The 23,017-nt window shown below is 38.3% G+C and overlaps 6 protein-coding genes and 1 long non-coding RNA gene across 7 annotated transcripts; 3 read left to right on the top strand and 4 right to left on the bottom strand.

Moving 5' to 3' along the window:
* Positions 1-4: 4 nt before the first annotated feature.
* On the bottom strand, positions 5-4,010 carry LOC146722292 (uncharacterized). Its single transcript, XR_014925236.1, has 2 exons — positions 3,012-4,010; positions 5-2,848 (listed from the first exon to the last, which is right to left on the bottom strand). It is a non-coding gene; the product is annotated as an uncharacterized LOC146722292 (long non-coding RNA).
* LOC146722293 (uncharacterized) lies at positions 670-3,139 on the top strand. The gene is made up of 4 exons (XM_085485038.1): positions 670-1,002; positions 1,263-1,361; positions 1,446-2,881; positions 3,035-3,139. Exons 1-3 carry the CDS (start codon positions 870-872, stop codon positions 2,825-2,827), a joined length of 1,614 nt encoding a protein of 537 aa, XP_085341164.1. The 5' UTR covers positions 670-869; the 3' UTR covers positions 2,828-2,881; positions 3,035-3,139.
* Positions 4,011-6,151: 2,141 nt separating the features above from the next.
* LOC114938156 (ABC transporter C family member 9-like) lies at positions 6,152-6,974 on the bottom strand. Its single transcript, XM_029311937.2, has 3 exons — positions 6,811-6,974; positions 6,538-6,729; positions 6,152-6,469 (listed from the first exon to the last, which is right to left on the bottom strand). Exons 1-3 carry the CDS (start codon positions 6,816-6,818, stop codon positions 6,334-6,336), a joined length of 336 nt encoding a protein of 111 aa, XP_029167770.1. The 5' UTR covers positions 6,819-6,974; the 3' UTR covers positions 6,152-6,333.
* Positions 6,975-9,246: 2,272 nt separating this feature from the next.
* Positions 9,247-10,797, bottom strand: LOC146722291 (uncharacterized). Its single transcript, XM_085485045.1, has one exon. It carries the CDS (start codon positions 10,795-10,797, stop codon positions 9,247-9,249), a length of 1,551 nt encoding a protein of 516 aa, XP_085341171.1.
* Positions 10,798-11,179: 382 nt separating this feature from the next.
* Positions 11,180-14,380, bottom strand: LOC146722290 (uncharacterized). Its single transcript, XM_085485044.1, has one exon. It carries the CDS (start codon positions 14,378-14,380, stop codon positions 11,180-11,182), a length of 3,201 nt encoding a protein of 1,066 aa, XP_085341170.1.
* An 842-nt stretch (positions 14,381-15,222) lies between these two features.
* LOC146722289 (uncharacterized) lies at positions 15,223-17,597 on the top strand. Its single transcript, XM_085485040.1, has 3 exons — positions 15,223-16,873; positions 17,067-17,356; positions 17,537-17,597. Exons 1-2 carry the CDS (start codon positions 15,316-15,318, stop codon positions 17,126-17,128), a joined length of 1,620 nt encoding a protein of 539 aa, XP_085341166.1. The 5' UTR covers positions 15,223-15,315; the 3' UTR covers positions 17,129-17,356; positions 17,537-17,597.
* Positions 17,598-17,610: 13 nt separating this feature from the next.
* On the top strand, positions 17,611-18,840 carry LOC114938147 (uncharacterized). The gene is made up of 2 exons (XM_085485043.1): positions 17,611-18,016; positions 18,485-18,840. Exons 1-2 carry the CDS (start codon positions 17,611-17,613, stop codon positions 18,814-18,816), a joined length of 738 nt encoding a protein of 245 aa, XP_085341169.1. The 3' UTR covers positions 18,817-18,840.
* The last annotated feature ends 4,177 nt before the right edge of the window (positions 18,841-23,017 follow it).

Below are 23,017 nucleotides of genomic sequence, written 5' to 3'. Positions count from 1 at the left end.
GTGAGACAGTAAGAAAAGTTTTATTCCCAGTTTTGAGGGAAGATGATGTTACACAAAGTATTAAATATGATAAATTAATAATAACATTTGCGAACAAATTATGTATCAAGTACAATCATCAACACCAACAAGATATGATACGTGCTAAACTTCGATTATAAGGAAGGTTTCTTATCGCAGTGAAAGAATATAACTCTAACATAACAGAGTTTTCTGATATATATAATCCTTCCATATATGATGATTGTCTGAAAGCAGTAAATAAAGTAGCTCATTTTGATGATATTAATAAAAAATATGGTGCACCATCAGTTGCGTCAAATATTGGGACATATTTAAAACAAATTGGTAATTTGTTAATAACTGAATGCATAAAAGCTAATGATATAGAAAAGCAAAATGCTACAGAAAACTTTAAAATTAGTACAATAAGATTATGGTATATCTATAAACAGAACAATAGAATACATTATTTACAATATTTACAATATATATACGCTATTTACATTATATATACATTATTTACATTATATATACAATATTTACATTATATATACATTATTTATTATATATACATTATTTATATTATATATACATTATATACATATTTTTTGTTTGATTTTTAACAGGTTAATATTAATATAAGTCGTAAAAATTCAAATTTTTTATACAGCACCGCTTTTTCATTTACTTTTCAGTTGGAGAAAGTATGCTATGCGAACAAACTTATAATCTGGCGGGACCGGCACCTTCCATATTTATTAGCAATATTGCATAAGATATTGCGTAATATATATAAGATTTCGGTTTACATTTAATGAAAATCGTTTCGTTTCGTTTGTACGCGATTGCATCACATTAAGTGAAAAATGTCACGATATATATTATTTTTTTGTAATTATCATAAATATCATGTAAATATAAAACACAAGAAAAGACGCGTAAAATGTCCAGTTAGGAATCGTAAAAAAACATGTATTATGCGTACAATTGCACAGAATAGTAAGTATCACCATTCTATATTTATTTAAAATAATATAAAATGTTATCATAGCAATAATATTGTTAATATTGAGCACAACAGCACGTAACCTTTTTATTCGATTTTTAACAGATTAATATTAACTTAAGTCGTAAAAATCTAAAGTTTTTACTTAGCACTGCTTTTTAATTTTCTTTTCAGTTAAATTCTTGCATCAACGCGTTAAATACTGTGGTTATTTATATATAAATAATTAAAATTACTATATTTATTGTTACAGAAAATAAAAATGATCTTCTTGCAATTGCTAAAAGTTTAAATACAAATAATCCACGTATTGCTCTGGAAAACATAAAATTAATTGTCAATAATAACAATAGTAAGTATTACAGTATTATAATTTTAAAACTACATGCAATATATTGCTATTCTATTTTTTACAGTAATTATACTTTTTTTGTAGAAACTACAGAAATACCACAAAATGCCTGCATTATCAATATGAATTATACTAAAAAGAATACTAATACTAACAATTTAAGTAATGCTATTGATTTTGACAATAATGTAGTATCTTTTCTTGATAATGGACAAGGCCACAATGCAAATGATCAAAGTAACGTCAATTATCTTATAAAACACGTTGATTCTAATAACGGATTTAAAACGATAATTATTGGTAATACTGATAATTATACAAATAATAATGCCGATAATAATGGAAATGATAGCATTGTAGATAATATCATTAATGACAATAATTCTGCGAATAGTACTGATTTTGATAAGAACGTTACATTTTCTATTGAACATGATCACACTGCAATAAATGATGAAGGTTGTGTCACTAATAATGCTAAGAAAAATGTTGGTTGTGATAATGCTATGATAATTCCTAGTGAGTCTAATAATGAGCAGAATAGAGTAAAGGCTACTAAACTTAACATTACATTTTCCTGTAATGACAGAAATCATAATGTAGTAGATAGTACTATTAATGCTAACAATTCTGCAAATGATACTGATTTTGATAATGTGATATCTTCTTATGATAATAGTAATGGTTGTAAAACGGTAGATAGTAATATCAGTATCAATAATTCTACGAATGATAATGATTCTAATATTGATATATCACTTTTGTGCAATAATAATAACATTAATGCTAATAATTCTAAGAATAACTGTGAGTTTGATAATAATGTGATACTTTCTTGTGATAATGACAATAACTGTCATGTAAATACTGATATTGATATTAATTTTATAAACAGTAATAATTCTCATAATAATAATCTGACATTTTCCTGTGATAATGACAATTTCAATGTGTCTGAAACGGGTATTGTTCTCAAAGATGTCATGATATTTTCTTTTAACGATGATAATAGTTCTAGTATCTTAAATGATCTCACTAACGCCAAAGCTTCTATAAATTATAATGATAATGATAATAATATGATTTCCTGTGATGATGAAAATATTAATGACAATATTGCTTGTGCAAACACATTAAGTAATGATAGTGATAATAATATGATTTCCTGTGATGATATTAATGTCAATATTGCTTCTGCAAACACATCAAGTACTTTAGAATATCTACCTTCAGCATCGGAAATTACAATTGACAAAAAAACTACGGAACATGAAAGCTTCCGCAATAACGTATCTCCAACTAATAATAAAAATTCTTCAGAATCACTGATAGATCTTTCTTCTATCAATACATTTGGTTGTAGAGAAGACAATTTATATGTTCCATTTTCTCAACCTAAGGGACATCAAAAAAAAATTTTTGCTACTATTGCAAAAAGTTTTAGAGTAAAATTGCACGTCATTTAGAAAACGTGCATAAATTGGAACCTGAAGTAAAGAAATTTGTATTATTACCAAAAGGTGATCATATTTTTCAATTCTGTATAATTATTTAAGTTTATAGTATATTTTTTTATAAATATTGATTATTTTTTAAATATAATATTAATATGTTATAATTTTTATTAATATATTTACATTATATATATACATTATTTAATATTCTCATTGCAGGTAATTTAGAAAGAAAACAAATTATAGAGTCTATTAGAAAGAAAGGGAATTTCATACACAATACGGATCCTTCCTTAAATACGGGAGAATTAATTGTTTGTCGAAGGCCTGCCAAAAATAGTTGCAAAAAATGTTTTCATTGCAATAATATTGTTAATATTGAGCACAACAGCACGTAACCTTTTTATTTGATTTTTAACAGGTTAATATTAACTTGAGTCGTAAAAATCTGAAGTTTTTACTCAGCACTGCTTTTTAATTTTCTTTTCAGTTAAATTCTTACATCAGCGCGTTAATTTCTGATTATTTATATCCAAATAATTGAAATTACTATATTTATTGTTACAGAAAATAAAAATGATTGTCTGGCAATTGCTAAAAATTATTAGAAAAGTTAAGCTAAAAGTAAGCTAAAAGTCTTTCCATCTATGGAAGACATAAAAAAATTACACTCATATCTAAATAACGAAAGAAAATTATTGTATGCAAAACTTCAGAAGAAATTTAAATACGAAACATGGCTAGAACTTGCAACAGTTATATCAATGCAAGTTTTTAATAGAAGAGCAGGAAAAATAGAACGGGTTACTATTGAAGATTTTAATACTCGCGAAGGTATAACGAAAAAGACCCATTTAAATTTATATAAATCATTAGGCACAAAATTACAGCAGCTAAAAATTATTATTACTATTATTTATTTATAAATTTTATTTGTGCGTGTAATTAAATTATATATATGGTATATACATGCAAAATAATTACCCACATATAACTTTTGTATAGTTGCTGATAAATACGTAAGATTCTTAATTCGTAGGAAATTGGGACGTACAGTGCCTGTGATTTTAGACATGGAATTAGTTCAATGTATTGAACTTATATTGAACTAGCGAAAGATGCAAATGTTTTTGAAAAAAATCCGTATCTGTTTGGCATACCTAGTAGTACCAAACGCCATTTCAAATATTTAAGAGCGTGTACCCTTATGCGATATTTTTCTAAAAAATGTGAATGCACAAATACTACATTCTTTAAGAGGTACTGAATTACGTAAACATATTGCTACCACATGCATTACGTTAAATTTATCTGACAATGAAGTGGATGATTTGGCGAACTTTATGGTTATATCATATTCATACTTTGATTTAATAATTTCCAAACGTAACGTTTCATTGTTGCATTAGCCTTAATTTCATAAGTTTTGGTTTATAAGGACTTTTTTCTTCTAATTAAATAGATATATTAAAAATGCACAAAAGTTGAAAAAAGGCATACAATAATTAATATATTTTATACAAAAATTAATATATAAAAAGAACTTGTGGCATATATATAATAAGATAAATAGTGTATATACCTGAATCACTATTATTAGATTATGGGACATCACGAGAAAATTCATAAACGCCATTATCGGCAGTCAATAGCAACTATAGAGATAGTTCGTATGACAAAATTTCTTGAAGCAGCATTAGATGAAAATGAGCAACAGCAATCTAATAATAGTGATTCAGGTATATACACTATTTATCTTATTATATATATGCCACAAGTTCTTTTTATATATTAATTTTTGTATAAAATATATTAATTATTGTATGCCTTTTTTCAACTTTTCTGCATTTTTAATATATCTATTTAATTAGAAGAAAAAATCAGACAAAAGTCCTTATTAACCAAAACTTATGATATTAAGGCTAATGCAACAATGAAACGTTACGTTTGGAACCTATTAAATCAAAGTATGAATATGATATATTCATTGAAATGGATTCAAATTGAGAATACGTTTCATTATTGTGTTCATTCTGCTTTACTCAATTTTTATGCATCGACATCCGCGGTTGTAGCATATATTAGCCCTTAGTTTCAAGAATTGGTTTACACGTATATATACATATATAATAATTAAGGTACAAACAAAGATACTTCGAGTGCAGAATCGGAAAACGATGCCGAAACATGTATGATAAGTTCACGTAAGCTTTCTTTATTACGAACAGAAAGGAAATTACCTAAATTTCCTACCATAACAGATGGACAACAAAAATCTGTAAAAAAGAAAATCATGCATCAAAACCATACAATAGTGAATAATGACAATGATTCTGACGAAACTTATTCCCCAAAGATAAAGAAACATCGCAGTAGTAAGTTTATTTTTTCATTTTCACATATTCTATTCAGTTTTTATAAATTTATCAAATCAGAGTAAATTTTCTCTTTAATATTATTTAGTATTATATTTAGTATTATATTTTAGTATTATATTTAGTATTATATTTTAGTATTATATTTAGTATTATATTTAGTATTATAATTGTGACTATGTCAAAGTATATTAATATATTAAGCTTTGTGATCATGTCTCTCAGAACAATGCGTGGATTATTTCTATTTAAAGTATTTAAACTATTAACAATATCCAAAAAATCGTCTTTACTTTCTATAAAAATAAAGTAATTTTAATTATTTAAATATAAGTAATCAGAAATTAACGCATTGATGCAAGAATTTAACTGACAAGAAAATTAAAAAGCGCTGTGTAAAAACTTTAGAATTTTTACAATTTATATTAATATTAACCTCCCAAAAATCAAATTAATATGTTATGTGCTGTTGTATGCACTTAATACGTACAATATTATTGCAATGAAAACATTTTATATTACTTTAAATAAATATATAATAATGATACTATTCTGTACAATTATACATATAATACATGTTTTTCTTAAAATTCCTATTAACTGAACAATTAATGTGTATCGTCTTGTGTTTTATATTTATCACATAATTATTACAAAAATTTTTTAAAATTTGAATACCTAAAAGATTATAACTTAACGACATTTCCCATTATGTAAAAAAATGCAAATTAAAAAAAATTATTTAAATTAATTTTGAAATATTTATCTTCAGAAGAATTGCAGAAAATGTTTACACTCTTAGTTCTAGTTTCTTAATAATAATTGTTAGAATCCATGAGGGATTACATAGAACCCATAATTAAACATTGGATTTACGAAGATAATTTTTCAATTTGAGGTACTTAAGAATTTTTTATTCAAAAGCAAAGCAAATGAGAAAGTAAGAAAAAAGAGTAATTTCACAGAGATAAATAAATATCAAGTCATTAATACAGGAACAATTGCTTTCTTGAATATTACAGATAAGAAGTACCTTCGCATTGTGTAGCACTGCTCTGACTAAGCAGAACAATTGTCTCTGCCCAGTGCTGAGATTACTACCACCTTCATCCAAGACTGCATCCAAACCATCCATTCGATGAACTAAAGAATGCACTTTACATTTCTCGAAGGTTTTGTATATATGTGCATATAGGTATACTGATCCAACGGATCCACATTCTCTCGATTAGTACCCGAGAAAAGAAACGGATTCTGAGGTATAATTGCTAAACGGGATCTGGAATGTTTTTCTTTTCTTTACAACTGTTAACATACAATGATTATTTTTTGCAAGTTTATGAATACCTTAATGTGTTCAGTTGTAACGTTTGAATATTCACGTTGTCGATTAATATACTCCCAGAACTGATCTCTGTCAGTCTAAACAACGAAGCTAGTAACGAACTTTTTCCAGCACCGGTGCGACCAACGACGTCTATTTTTTCCGCTGGTCGAGTAACGAATGTTATCTCTTTCAACGATGGCACTAAATGGTTCCTGCGAATATAATTACAAAAATTTCTTTTACCAAATGTTACAATCGTGCATTATCTTTATCAAAAAATTTGAAAATATTACCTGTACATCAAAACAACTTTTTTAATTCCACAACACTTTGACTAGGTCACGCGTATGGTTGATTAGTGCCCATTGTATTTTCAGTCGGCACATGATCTAAATACTGTTTAACTCGTTCCACCGCAATCTCTCTCTCTCTCTCTCTCTCTCTCTCTCAGTCATCGATCCGAGAGTGATATTGTCATTAAATTATAAAATTGCAATAAATGGTAAATATGCAATAAATGATGTTAGGTTTCGTAATCGCGCATCGCGTTTATATGAATAGGTAGAAAATCCTATTCTCGCGATTCGTCGCATATCGCGTGTCGCGTCATCGCGCTGGTGTGCAGGAGCCATAAAGGTGCCTTTACATGCTAGCATCAAGCGTCAAGCATCTACGTTTGCGCAGATGTCACATAAGATAAAAAATAACTTCTTGTGGCTAATAATATTAATAAATATAATAAATATAATGATTATAATTAATATTATATTAATTTTCAGTACTAATATGTGCTAATATTCATTTGATCTCGACTTATTCATCGTATGATCTCGTATGATTCATCTTATTATTAGCAGCAAGAAGCTGAAATCTATTTTATTTAACATTTGCGCAATGAGTTTTTACGCCGACACGTTTGATGCTATCATATAAAAGCATCTTTATATCCAAATAATCCAATAGGATCGCATTGGAGCGAGAAGTATGTTGGGGGAGAGCCTGCTATGCGAACAAACTTATAATTTGGCGGGACCGGCACCTTCCATATTTATTAGCAATATTGCATAAGATATTGCGTAATATATATAAGATTTCGGTTTACATTTAATGAAAATTGTTTCGTTTCGTTTGTACGCGATTGCATCACATTAAGTGAAAAATGTCACAATATATATTATTTTTTTGTAATTATCATAAATATCATGTAAATATAAAACACAAGAGAAGACGCGTAAAATGTCAAGTTAGGAATCGTAAAAAAACATGTATTATACGTACAATTGCACAGAATAGTAAGTATCACCATTCTATATTTATTTAAAATAATATAAAATGTTTACATTGCAATAATATTGTTAATATTGAGCACAACAGCACGTAACCTTTTTATTCGATTTTTAACAGGTTAATATTAACTTAAGTCGTAAAAATCTAAAGTTTTTACTCAGCACTGCTTTTTAATTTTCTTTTCAGTTAAATTCTTGCATCAACGCGTTAATTTCTGTGGTTATTTATATATAAATAATTGAAATTACTATATTTATTGTTACAGAAAATAAAAATGATATTCTTGCAATTGCTAAAAGTTTAAATACAAATAATCCACGTATTGCTCTGGAAAACATAAAATTAATTGTCAATAATAATAATAGTAAGTATTATAGTATTATTGTTCGCAAACGCGCTGCGTGAACAAAGGATCGCGCTGCACAAAGGCTGAGTCACTTTTTTTGTAAAACAAAGACTTTAATAATATCACACACGTATTGACAAAATACTATAACAACTTATTACAAAACCTTAATTATCTTTACAGTGAAATCGGAATCAAAATCAAAGTGCGGAATAGCGGCGGTCGTCAACGAATTTTGCGGTTTATCCGATAAGCGGTTTGCGATATGTTTTCACGACGGAAAAGCGATAAAGCTGGCAAGCGGGGTGAGAGCTCCTCATTTATAATTTCCGGAGCGGAGCCCACCTTCGTGTGACGCGCCAATAATTTTGCGTCTTTTTAAAGTTGCGCGAGGTGACCTGAGCGTATTACGCGTAATTGGCCGCTGTCAAATTTGACAGAACAACGGCTGTTAGAAAGCATGCGCGAGCTGGCAATCACGATGATTATTGGCGAAACGAGGCGCCCGTGAGAAGCCGCGCATGCTCAAGAAAATATAATTATTCGGCGGAACGGTTGCGACACCGTTAATTGTTTATATTTCGAGCGTGTTTTTATACGACAGGATAATTTGTGTCGCGATATGTTTTCCAGAAAAAAACATATAAAAAACGATATGCCTGTTGACTTGCGATCGGAAGCGAATATTCTAGAATATTCCATTTAAAAATATAATATTTTATTACACAAGTAGTTTTCTATTATGCGTTTCAAACATTCCCGCCCGCCTTGTCGCACAGTGACAACATATTGTGGTATTTCGGTCGCGGAATCGCAAGTCGATAGTGATCGATGGTGGGGCAGGCGCGCCGGCGCGGCGAGGTTCACGTGATGATCGCGTGTAATTGAATCGATCAACTGATACAATGAACATGTGGTGATCAGCTGAGGCAATGAAACCGCGTGTTTGGTGAGTTGTGTAGTGCAGTGAGATGATGGAACAATTATCAGCGCGGTGATGGATGAAATGTAAGTGCGGTAATGAGATAAAAATGAGGTAAAAAATGAGATGTGATGAGTGATACAGTGCGTGAGGTGAAAAGTGTCGCGAGATGAATTATGTGCCGGCGGACGATGTGTCCGCGTTAGTCATGCCAGGAATACGATCCGCGCCCGGAAGCATGACTAATTTAACGAGCGGGCGCACGAATTCGGATGTGGCGGTGCGGACCGAAACCACGCGGACGATACCGTCGTCCCCGGGATGCAGTCTCGTGATCCGTGCGAGAGGCCATCGGGTCGGAGGGGTGAGCTCCGAACGAATGAGACAGAGGTCCCCCACGTGAGGTGCGGCCTCGGACTTGACCCATTTGGTGCGGGGGTTGAGGCCGTGCACGTACTCCGCTGACCAACGCTGCCAAAAATGGTCTCGCATCAATTGGAGATGACGCCAGCGTGACAGTGTGGATGCTGGTTGACCAGTCGACGATGGCTCAGGTACGGCTAATAGTGGCGCCCCGATGAGGAAGTGGCCTGGTGTGAGCGCCGAAGTGTCGTCCGGATCGTCTGATAAAGCCTGCAACGGACGAGAATTAAGACACGCCTCGATTTGCGTGAGGAGTGTGCTAAGCTCCTCATATGTGAGGGTGGTTTCGCCGATTACTCGACGGAGGTGGAACTTTGTGGATTTTACGGCAGCCTCCCACAGACCACCGAAGTGAGGGGCCGCTGGCGGATTAAAGTGCCAGCGGATCCCTTGATTGTTGGCGGCGCGAGCGATGTGATGGCCCTCGGAAGATGACGCCTTGAAGAGCTCGCGCAGGGTGCGATCGGCGCCGACGAACGTCGTGCCGCAGTCGCTGTACACGTCCGTACACAGGCCTCTGCGGGAAACGAAGCGACGTAAGGCGGCGATGAAGGCCTCGGAACTGTAGTCCGAGACGACTTCGAGGTGGATAGCCTTAGACCAAAAGCATACGAAGACAGCTATGTATCCTCTCTGTGAGCGGTGTCCGCGCCCCTTGCTGGTCCGGATGAAGATGGGTCCCGCGTAGTCCAGGCCAGTGCTCAGGAATGGCCGAGTCGGCGTCACTCGGTCACGCGGAAGGTTGCCCATTGGAGGCTGTGGAGTGGCCGCTCGCCAGCGAGTGCAAGTGACGCACCGATGAAGTTGCTGCTTAATGACGGTCCTTCCTCGTGGCACCCAGAATCGATGACGAAGCAAGCCGAGAGTCATCTGGACGCCGCCGTGTAGAGACCGACGATGGCAGGACTCGATGAGCAGTCGCGTCATCCAGGAGGCCGGCGGAACGATCACCGGGTGCTTCTCGTCGTAAGGCAGCAGAGCGTGTTTGAGGCGCCCTCCTACGCGCAGTACACCTTGGTCGTCGAGGAATGGACTGAGTTTGATCAGTGAACTGCGTGGTGGACCGGGACGTCTCGCAGTGGCAGCGGCTATCTCGTCCGGGAAGTGGAGTGCCTGCACAATTCGAAGCCACTGAAGTAGGGCGGCGTCCAGCTCGTCAGGATGCAGCGGACGACCAAGTGTGACCTCTCGGCTCGCCACGTTGAGCCATCGACGACACCAGGCCGTAACGCGTAGCAGCCGATGAAGCGCAGAGAACCGAAGAAGGATGTCCGGTTCGACGACGACGGAGCCCTTGGTCATCAGGCTGGTGGTGCGCTGTTCAGGAAGGTCATCCTCTGCGATGTGGACCTCTGAGCTGGGCCATGCTGTCTCGTCCAGTGCCAACCAGGTAGGTCCCGTCCACCATAGCGTGTGATTGACTAGCTCTTCCGGATTAATTCCTCGTGATGCGCAATCTGCAGGATTGTCCTTCCCGGCCACGTGTCTCCACTGAGCGTCCGGGAGCTCAGTCTGGATGTGAGCCACCCGGTTGGCGACGAACGTTTTCCAGCGAGCGGCGTGTCCCTGGATCCAATGGAGAGTGACCTTGGAATCGGACCACAGGTGCACTGGAGTTGATGTCAAGCCGAGGGTGTTTCGGATATGCAACGTCAACGTGGTGAGTAGCACAGCAGCGCACAGTTCAAGGCGAGGCAACGAAACTGGCTTGACGGGCGCGACTTTGGATTTCCCCATGATTAAATTGATGGTGGTTTGTTTTCGTTCCAGAGTTGCGGATGTAAACGGCGGCAGCATATCCTCGCTCTGATGCATCTGCGAAGCCGTGGATCTGCAACGTGGAGTAATCGCTGTCGGTGCTGAGCCAGCGATTCACCCGTATGTTGCTGAGCAGGGGTAGCTGGTTCAGCAGCTGTTGCCAACGTTTGACGTCCTTGGCAGGTAGTGGAGTGTCCCAGTCGAGTTGCTGAAGCCAGGTGGTCTGGATCAGGATCTTCGCCCGAATCACGACAGGTGCGAGCCAGCCCATCGGGTCAAACAGCCGTGCAGTCTCTGCTAGGACGCGTCGCTTCGTAAACTCGCTGACTACACGAGGATGTATGGCGAAGGCAAACCGGTCTTCTTGAGGATGCCATCGCAGACCCAAGGTCGAATGGCTCTCGTCGTCCCAGGAATGTGGTCCTTGCTGCAGCCGGTGCTCCTGTGGGACTCCGCTGAGGACGTCCGGATTGTTTGAAGCCCACTTCCTCAGCGGAAATCCGCCCGCCATGCAGAGATTGCGCAGCTCTGTCTGGAGGTTGACGGCATCGCCGAGGTCGTCCGCTCCGGTGACTACGTCGTCGACATAGCAATCTCGCCGAAGTGCTGTGGCCCCTTGAGGAAACTGCGCCCCTTCGTCCGCACAGAGTTGTCGCAGCGTCCGGATGGCCAGGAACGGTGCACACGCCATGCCGTAGGTCACCGTCAGCAGCTCGTACTCCTGGATCTCGTTCGTTTGGTGTTGACGCCACAGTATCGTTTGAAGGCTGCAGTCCTCAGGATGTACGAGAATTTGGCGATACATCTTCTCGATGTCTGTGACGAAGACATATCGGTGCCAACGCCATCGCAGCAGCACGTCGGTGAGAGCGGGCAGCAAATTCGCCCCAGTCAGCAGATGCGAATTCAGCGAGTTCCCAGTTCGTGTCCGTTGAGAGCCGTTGAACACGACTCGGAGCTTCGTCGTCGTGCTCGCCTCCTTCAGGACCCCGTGATGCGGTAAGTAGCATCTGATCTTCTCAGCTGTTGTTGCGATATTTACCCTCTTCATATGTTGCAGGTCCTCGTATTCCTGCATGAAGCTGCGATAGAGGTCGCCAAATCGAGGGTCTCGGCTGCCCTTGGACTCCATGGCTTTCAGGAGGTGCTCCGCAGGGCGGCGAGTGTCTTGAAGAGTCGTCGGCGGTGATGCAAGAGGCAGTCTCACCATGTATCTTCCGGTGGGCGTGCGTGTGACGGTGCGCACGTAAAGCTCCTCGCACTTGGTTTCGTCAGGAGTGAGTGGAGCCTGAGATATTGGCTCGCTCTCCTGCTCCCAAAAGCGGCGAACGAGGTCGGCGAGATCATGATCGGCGGTGCATCGGAATGTGCGGCGATGTCCGTTGACTGATGCGGCGTCGTATCCGCCAGAGAGGATCCACCCCAGGCTTGTTTGCTGGGCGATCGGCATCCTTGAATCTCCTTTGCGGAGGCCCTCCTCGAGGATCAAGGAATAGACCTCGGCTCCTAAGAGTAACTCAGCTGGGTCGTCGTCCAAAAAACGAGGATCGGCCAGTTGGAGTCCCTTGAGATGAGGCCAGCTGCGTTCTCCTCGTGAGACTGATCCTTGCTGCAGTGATATGCGAGGCAGCACAAAGGCTACCACGCTGAGCTCGGCGTTGGTCACGTCTGACGTTACGTGCAGTGTTACTTTGCCTCGAGCGGATCCTGAGCGGGTCCCTCCGATGCCGAAGATCGAAAGATCCGTCGAAACTCGAGGAAGGCGAAGGCGTTGTGCCAAGGTCTCTGAAATGATCGACACCTCAGAGCATTGGTCGATCAGAGCGCGTACGGCGTGTGGGGACCCGTACCGATCGGCGATGTTCACTCGAGCTGTTGCCAGAAGAACGGCCTTGTGATCCTGATGTTGCAGAGTCGTGGTCAGTGTGGTGGCGCGTGTGGTGGCCTCAGCTGACAGTGAAGACGTCGGTGCTCCGTGCAACATCGTGTGATGTCGTGCGTCGCATGTGAGGCAGTTCTTCTTCGACTGGCAGCGAGATAGAAAGTGGTTGCCTAAGCAATTGTAGCAGCGCTTGCTTGTCTCTATGAACGCCTTACGCTCGTTGACTGTCTTGGCCTTGAAGTCTCGGCAGGCCATCAAGGTGTGGTTCTCGCGACACAGTGCACAGTGCGGCGGTTCAGATCCTTGGTGTTTCGTGACGTGTGCCTTGGCGATCCGTGGAGCATCTCCGGACGGTTTGCTGACGCCCTTTGGTCGTGCGGCATTGAGCGTCAGGATCCGCCGACTGATAAAGTCAATGAGTGCCTCGTTCTGTGCTGGCTCTGATGAGTCTGAAATGGACGACTCCCACTCCAGACGTGTGCGTGCATCAAAAAGCTCCGTCACCAGGAAGTTGAAGAGGTCCATCCCGTGGGAGTTTATTGGACGCCCGATGCTCTCCTGACCGTTGACGGTGGCAGTAACGGCGTTGTGGATGCGTCTCAACTCCTCTGCGGTATCTCCCTTCATCTTTGGCACGGCGATGAACGTGGCAAAGTTGGAGCGGATCAATTCTTTTTTATTGTTGTAGTGCTTGTCCAGTATCGCCCAAGCACGCTCATAATTGTCGCTAGTGACGGGTAACGACTTTATTAACCTTTCAGCCGGTCCCGTCAGACATGAGCGGAGGTGATGGAAGCGCTCGATGTTGGAGATCGCGTTGCCACTCACGACGGAGAGAAAGAGATCCCGAAACGACGGCCAATCAGCGTAAGCACCAGAGAATGGCGGTACCTTGATGCGCGGCAGTGACGACCGTGGCGTGACGTCGGCAGAAGGAGCTACGTTCGGTGCACGAAAGTGTTCGGCGTAGCCATCAAGTATGCTTCGCTGACTTACATACAGATTTTCTGTATCTGCGTGGAAATCTGATTGGAAATACTCGCTCTCACTGAATTTGTCTTTCAGGGCCGCTCGGATAAGGTCGTGCTGCGTCTCGAACTTTGCCCACAGCTGATCCAGGATTCTGGTGCGTGTGGCGATAGCACTGGTGGTGATGTTGGCGCTGCCCAGCTTCTTCAGGTACTCTACGGAGCGTGAGATTCGGATTTGAATCTCACAGCTGACAATCGACCAGCGTGGACACATCCATGACGGCTGCACACCCAGACGTTCACACCTTCACTCACACGAGAAGTCACGCTCGCGAACTTGCGGTTGCCGGTGCGACGGATCCGGCTCGAAGGACCAGAAATATGTTCGCAAACGCGCTGCGTGAACAAAGGATCGCGCTGCACAAAGGCTGAGTCACTTTTTTTGTAAAACAAAGACTTTAATAATATCACACACGTATTGACAAAATACTATAACAACTTATTACAAAACCTTAATTATCTTTACAGTGAAATCGGAATCAAAATCAAAGTGCGGAATAGCGGCGGTCGTCAACGAATTTTGCGGTTTATCCGATAAGCGGTTTGCGATATGTTTTCACGACGGAAAAGCGATAAAGCTGGCAAGCGGGGTGAGAGCTCCTCATTTATAATTTCCGGAGCGGAGCCCACCTTCGTGTGACGCGCCAATAATTTTGCGTCTTTTTAAAGTTGCGCGAGGTGACCTGAGCGTATTACGCGTAATTGGCCGCTGTCAAATTTGACAGAACAACGGCTGTTAGAAAGCATGCGCGAGCTGGCAATCACGATGATTATTGGCGAAACGAGGCGCCCGTGAGAAGCCGCGCATGCTCAAGAAAATATAATTATTCGGCGGAACGGTTGCGACACCGTTAATTGTTTATATTTCGAGCGTGTTTTTATACGACAGGATAATTTGTGTCGCGATATGTTTTCCAGAAAAAAACATATAAAAAACGATATGCCTGTTGACTTGCGATCGGAAGCGAATATTCTAGAATATTCCATTTAAAAATATAATATTTTATTACACAAGTAGTTTTCTATTATGCGTTTCAAACAATTATAATTCTAAAACTACATGCAATATATTGCATTTCTATTTTTTACAGTAATTATACTTTTTTTGTAGAAACTACAGAAATACCACAAGATGCTTGCATTATCAATATGAATTATACTAAAAAGAATACTAATACTAACAATTTAAGTAATGCTATTGATTTTGACAATAATGTAGTATCATTTCTTTATAATGAACAAGGCCACAATGCAAATGATCAAAGTAACATCAATTATCTTATAAAACACGTTGATTCTAATAACGGATTTAAAACGAAAATTATTGGTAATACTGATAATTTTACAAATAATAATGCCGATAATAATGGAAATAATAGCATTGTAGAAAATATTAATGACAATAATTCTGCGAATAGTACTGATTTTGATAACAACGGGACATTTTCTAATGAACATGATCACACTGCAATAAATGATGAAAATTGTGTAACTAATAATTCTAAGAAAAATGTTGGTTGTGATAATGCTATGATAATTCCTAGTGAGTCTAATAATGAGCAGAATAGAGTAAAAGCTACTAAACTTAACATTACATTTTCCTGTAATGACAGAAATCATAATGTAGTAGATAGTACTATTAATGCTAACAATTCTGCAAATGATACTGATTTTGATAATGTGATACTTTCTTATGAGAACAATAATGGTTGCAAAACAGAACATAGTGATATCAATAATTCTGCGAATGATAATGATCCTAATATTGATATATCATGTTCTAATGAACATGATCACAATGCAATAAATGATGAAGGTTGCATCACTAATAATTCTAACAAAATTGTTGGTTGTGATAATGCTATGATAATTTCTAGTAAGTCTAATAATGAACAGAATAGAGTAAATGCTACTAAACTTAACATTACATTTTCCTGTAATGACAGAAATCATAATGTAGTAGATAGTACTATTACTGCTAACAATTCTGCAAATGATACTGATTTTGATAATGTGATACTTTCTTGTGATGATGATAACTGTTATGTAAATACTGATATTGATATTAATTTTATGAACAATAATAATTCTCATAATAATAATCTTACATTTTCCTGTGATAATGATAATTTCAATGTGTCTGAAACGGGTATTGTTCTCAAAGATGTCATGATATATTTTTTTAATGATGATAATAATTCTATTATGTTAAATGATCTCACTAACGCCAAAGCTTCTATAAATTATAATAATAGTGATAATAATATGATTTCCTGTGATGATGAAAATATTAATGACAACATTGCTTGTGCAAACACATTAAGTAATGATAGTGATAATAATATGATTTCCCGTGATGATATTAATGACAATATTGCTTCTGCAAACTCATCAAGTATTTTGGAATATGTACCTTCAGCATTGGAAATTACAATTGACAAAGAAATTACGGAACATGAAAGCTTCCGCAATAAAGTATCTGCAACTAATGATAAAAATTCTTCAGAATCATTGATAGATCTTTCTTCTATCAATACATTTGGTTGTAGAGAAGACAATTTATATGTTCCATTTTTTCAACCTAAGGGACATCAAAAAAAAAATTTTTGCTACTATTGCAAAAAGTTTCAGAGTAAAATTGCACGTCATTTAGAAAACGTGCATAAATTGGAACCTGAAGTAAAGAAATTTGTATTATTACCAAAAGGTGATCATATTTTTCAATTCTGTATAATTATTTAAGTATATAGTATATTTTTTTATAAATATTGATTATTTGTTAAATATAATATATTAATATGTTATAATTTTTATTAATATATTTACATTATATATACATTATTTACATTATATATACATTATTTACATTATATATACATTACTTAATATTCTCATTGCAGGTAATTTAGAAAGAAAACAAATTATAGAGTCTATTAGAAAAAAAAAGGAATTTCATACATAATACGGATCCTTTTTAAATACGGGAGAATTAATTGTTTGTCGAAGGCCTGCCAAAAATAGTTGCAAAACAGTACAAGATTTTATAAGTTGCGCAAAGTGTAAAGGATGGTTCACTAAAAATAATATCAGGCATCATTTTAAAGAATGTGTAGGAAAATCGAAAGGCAGAAATGTACAAGTTTTAGGACGTGCTTTGATGGGCAGAATTCATGAATGTGCAATTGAGACAGTAAGAAAATTTTTATTCCCAGTTTTGAGGAAAGATGATGTTACACAAAGTATTAAATATGATAAATTTATTTATAAATATTATGTATAAATATTATTTGTGTACAAATATTATAATTAAATTACACACCATATGGTATATGATGCAAAATAATAATCCATATATAACTTTTGTATATAGGTTGCTGATAAATACGTAAGATTCTTAATTCGTGGAAAATTGGGACGTACAGTGCCTGTGATTTTAGATTAGACATGGTATTAGTTCAATGTGTTGAACTAATTTTGAACCAGCGAAGGGATGCAAATGTTCCTGAGAAAAATCCGTATGTGTTTGGCATACCTAGTAGTACCAAACGTCATTTCAAATATTTAAGAGCGTGTATCCTTATGCGATATTTTTCTAAAAAATGTGATGCACAAATACCACATTCTTTAAGAGGTACTGAATTACGTAAACATATTGCTACAACATGCATTACGTTAAATTTATCTGACAATGAAGTGGATGATTTGGCGAACTTTATGGGACATCACGAGAAAATTCATAAACGCCATTATCGACAGTCAATAGCAGCTGTAGAGATAGTTCGTATGACGAAATTTCTTGAAGCAGCATTAGGTGAAAATGAGCAACAGCAATCTAATAATAGTGATTCAGGTATATACACTATTTATCTTATTATATATATGCCACAAGTACTTTTTATATATTAATTTTTGTATAAAATATATTAATTATTGTTATTGTATTCCTTTTTTAAACTTTTCTGCATTCTTAATATATCTATTTAATTAGAAGAAAAAATCAGACAAAAGTCCGTATAAACCAAAACTTATGAAATTAAGGCTAATGTGTGCCACGATCATGGATGTCTGTGTAGAAATAAAAGTAGTAATAATGAATGCAACAATGAAACGTTACGTTTGGAACCTATTAAATCAAAGTATGAATATGATATATTCATTGAAATCGATTCAAATTGAGAATACGTTTCATTATTGTGTTCATTCTGCTTTACTCAATTTTTATGCATCAACGTCCGCGGTTGTAGCATATATTAGCCCTTAGTTTCAAGAATTGGTTACATATATAATAATTATCATAATATTGTGTTATTATTAACAGAAGAGGAAGAGATGCAAGAAACAAACAAAGATACTTCGAGTGCAGAATCGGAAAACGATGCCGAAACATGTATGATAAGTTCACGTAAGCCTTCTTTATTACGAACAGAAAGGAAATTACCGAAATTTCTTAGCGTAACAGATGAACAACAAAAATCTGTAAAAAAGAAAATCGTGCATCAAAACCATACTATAGTAAATAATGACAATGATTCTGACGAAACTTATTCCCCAAAAATAAAGAAACGTGGCAGTAGTAAGTTTATTTTCTCATTTTCACATATTGTATTCAGTTTTTATAAACTTATCAAGTCAGAGTGGATTTTCTTTTAAATATTATTTAGTATTATATTTTCATGTGACTATGTCAAAGTATATTAATATATTAAGCTTTTATTTATAATGCATTTTATTCCTTTCCTTTGTTGCTTTTGGGACGTCCTAAAAAAAAAATTAGTACTAATGGCAGTTTCGGGGGGTTTCCCAAAAACTGTTTTTGGGCATATAAAGGAACTGTCCTAAAATGTATTTTTTTAATATTTTTGTTTATAATATAAATTTATTAAAAAATTTAATACAAAATTTTGCCCACTTTTCCCACCCCCTTTTCCTAACCCTTTGATTCGGTGGAACACCCCTTTTTCCTTTCCCTTCCCCCAAAATCTCTCTCCAAACACCTCGATTTTTTTGTTAAAGAGGTGTAAGTTCCCCCCCGTACCCGAAACCTTTCCCCCCCCTTAATTTTGGCACCACCACCCCTCATCCACCCCTATCCCCCCCCCCCCCCTTAAACTTATTGCAACCCATCCCCATTTCCTTTCCCTCCCCCCAAAATTTCCACACCCCCGGGGAATCCCGCCACCCCCCCCGCCTTTTTCCCCTTTTCCTCCTACCCCCCCTCCTAATTTCTCCCTTTTCTATTGACCCCCCTCCCTTTCCCCTTTCCTCCCAATCACCTCGTTTTCCCCCCCAAAAATAGACTAAATATCGTTTTTTCCTCCTCTAACCCCCCTCCCCCCATTCCCTTTTTTTTTTCCCCCCTTTCCCTCCAACCCCCCTCCAAACGCCCCCCGTCCCGTTTCCCCTTGTTTTTCGTCCACCCCCTTTTTTTCCCCTCCTCCTTTTTTCACAAACCCAAATTTTTTTTTTTTTTCCGGACCCTTTTCCCCCCACCCCCCCCCCAACCCACCACCCCCCCCCCCAACCCCAAAAACCACCCCTTTTTTTTTTCCCCCCCCCTTTCCCCCACAAACCCGGGGACCCCCCCCCCCCCCAAACCCCCGCCCCCCCCCCAAACCCCACCCCCAAAAACCCTTCCCCCTCCGCCGCCCTCTCCCCCTTTTTTCCTTTTCTTTTCCCCCCCCTTTCCCTTTAACCAAAACTTTAACGGCAGTGATCCAGCCCCCTTTCCCTACTCAATTCCGTTCCCCCCTTTTACCTCCTCATTCCTTTTTAAGAATTATTCCCGTTTTCCCTTGGTCCCTATAGTCCCCCCCCTTTCATCCCTGTATTCCCCTTCATTATCGCCCACCCCTTTTTCCCCAGCTTTTTTAAACCTTTTTTCCCCCCCCCATTTTTTTTGTATTCTTGTTTCTCCCCCCCCTTCCCTCCCCCTCCCCCATCTCCATTTCCCCCCCTAAATTTTCCCGTTCTTCTTAAAGCCCCCCCCTATTACGTTTACTTTGTCCCCCCCTCCATTTAAATTCCCCCCCAGCTTTTCCCCCCCCATTTTGTACATCCACCCCCCCCCCCTTCCCCTCTTTCCCCTCCCACCCCCCCTTTCCTCTTTTCCCCCTTACATTTCCTTTTTTCCTACCCTTTTTCCCCCCCCCAAAAAATTTCCCCCCCAAACCCCCTTCCCCTTTTTCCCCTTTTCCCCCTCGCTTTTTTACCCCCTTTTAAAATCCCCATTCCCCTTTTTCCTTTCCCCCCCTTTTTTATCCCCTTTTCCAGAAAAAAATACGTCCCATTCCCCCAAACCGTCCCAAAAAAGTGGTTTTTTTAACCCCCAAATTTCCCCGAATGCCCCCTTCCCCCTTCCCCCTTTTTTTTTCCTTTTTCCCTTTTTGTTTTCCCCCCCCTTTCCCCTTTTTTTTTTTTTATTTTTTATTTTTTCCCCCCCTCCTTTGTCCCTGTTTTGTTCCACCCCCCTTTTTTTTTCCCCCCTTCTTTTTTTTCCCTCCCTATCCCCCCTTCCTCCTTTAGTTTCTTTAAATGTCCCCATCTCCCCCATTTACCTTACCCAAAATTTTCCCCTAACCTTCCCTCCCCCTCCTTCCCCCCTTTTTCCCCCTCCCAACTTCCTTTCCCAACCTTTTTTTTTCCATTTTGATCCCTTCAATCCTTCCCCCCCTTTTCCCCCCCCTTTTTTCCCCTTTTCTCCCTTTTACCCCTCTCTCCCCCTTTTTCTAAAGCTATATTTTCCCCCCCTTTCCCCCCCTTTCCCACTTTCCCCGCCCCCCCCCCCCTATTTTTAAAACTCCCCCCCTTTCCCCCCCTTTTTCCCCAAAATTCCCCTTTTTATTAACATTTTTTCCTTTTTTTTCCCTTTTTTTCCTCCCCTTTCCTTCCCCTTTAATTTTACCCCTCCCATTCTTTCCTTCTCCCCCCTCTCTCCCCCCCCTTTTTTATTAATTTTTCCCATTTTTTTTTCCCTTTCCCCCTTATTTTCCAAAATTTTCCCCCCTTTCTTCCCTATTTTTTTTCCCTTCCCCCCCCATTTTTTTTCCCCCCCTTCCTCCCCCTTAAAACTCCCCCTGCCCTTTCCCTCCCTCTGATCTCTTCTCTAATTTCTCTCCCTTTTCTCTCTCATCTCCGAAAATTTTCTCCCCCTTCCACTCCCTCCCCATTCTTCAATTCTCCCTTATCCCCCCTGGCCCCCCTCCCTCCTTTCAACTCCGCGAAAACCTATTACCCTTTTACTTATCCCCGACGCCCACCCAAATCCCCTTTTCTTCTCTCTCCTTTTTCAACCCTACTTCCTCTAATCCTCCCTTTTCCTTTTCAAAAAACCCCCTCCCGCCGTCCCTGTTCCCCCTCCTTTTCCCCCCATTTTCCCGTCTTCTTTTTAATCTTTCTATCTCCCTATTTCTTTTCTTTCCATCTATATCTCCTTTACCCCCTATGCCCCGACTTTTTTTCCCCATACCCTATCTCAGTTACTTTTCCTCTGCTATGACTTTTTTTTATTTTCCCCACTGGCTCCTTGTCCTAGACTTCCCCGCAAACCCACCTATCCCCCTTTTCTTTCTCCTTTTACAAACCTGACTCCTCTTCCTAGTACCTTCCTCTCCCCCGTGCCCTGATCTATCTTTCCAACTGCCAACTCACTTAAAACCCGCATCATTCTCTTTTTCACCCCTCTATTCCCCCTTTTCCCCCCCTGGGGGCCCGACTCCCCCTTTCATTCGCCAAAACCCTTTGTTCTCAAATCTCTACCTCCCTTTTCCCTTCCCCCCTTTCCCCACACCCCTAATATTCCACCAAATACACCCCCACTGACAACACCCCCAAACCCTTTTCCCCAAAAGCAAACCCGGGAAAAGGAAGTCGTAAATGTTAACGGCATCTATTTTGGAACCGTATGTTGTAAAAGAATGAAAACGTCTTGCGCATTGCCTGTGAAAAATATTTTATATCCTTCTGCTATTGAAACCGAGGCAATAAAATATGGTCGCGAAAAAAAAACCAATTGCGAGAAAAAAATTAGTCGAAATACTAAAAAAAAGAGATTAAACCTTGTGGATTATTCATTGATATTGAACATCCATACTTGGGTGCTTCTCCAGATGGACTTATAGATGAGACGGTCTGGTAGAAATAAAATGTCCGCACTCAGCTAAGAACTTAACAGCTGAAGAAGCTATAAAGATGACTCCACTAAAGAACATCTTTGATAAGAAAAATTCAGAACAAATAATAAAAATCATAAATATTTTCTATCAAATTCAAGGCCAGTTAAATATAACGCGGCGAGAATATTGTGTTTTTACTATGTGGACGCCAAAAAGCTTAAAAATAATACGTGTTATAAAGGATAATGATTTTTGGAGTAATAAAATGCTACCCTTTTTAACAAATTTCTATTATAATTGCATGCTGCCAGAAATCTTGGATAGTCCGGCATAATAGACATATGCCTATTAGAAATCCAGATTATATAATAGAAGCTCAAAAAGGGGTAAAAAATTAAATAGTTGTCGACAATGTAATACAGAAAACAAAAATATTATCAAAGAAAGTCAATGTTGCGAATATAATAGTTTATCTATGAAAGCAACTGTCACTCCTGTTACTGTTATAAGTGCGGAACAAGATGACGATTGCGCTATTGTAAATAGTTACTCACAAATAAAAAAGAACTAACTGAAAACGATATGGCACGACAAAAAAATTTTCTCGATAATCATCCTATATCTGATAGTGAAATAGAGAAAAATGTATTACCTGTGGATAGTCTAATAAACGACGATTCATTGGACAAATTCTTGCGCGTCGTAAAAAATACATGTCCTTTTGAACACAAAGTGTGTTA

This window comes from Nylanderia fulva, unplaced genomic scaffold (assembly GCF_048542155.1).
Source record: "Nylanderia fulva isolate GAGA-0341 unplaced genomic scaffold, ASM4854215v1 Scaffold336, whole genome shotgun sequence".
NCBI classification, from domain to species: Eukaryota; Metazoa; Arthropoda; class Insecta; order Hymenoptera; family Formicidae; genus Nylanderia; species Nylanderia fulva.
The sequence above is the reverse complement of the archived record's forward strand: the minus strand, read 5'-3'. Positions and strand labels throughout refer to the sequence as shown.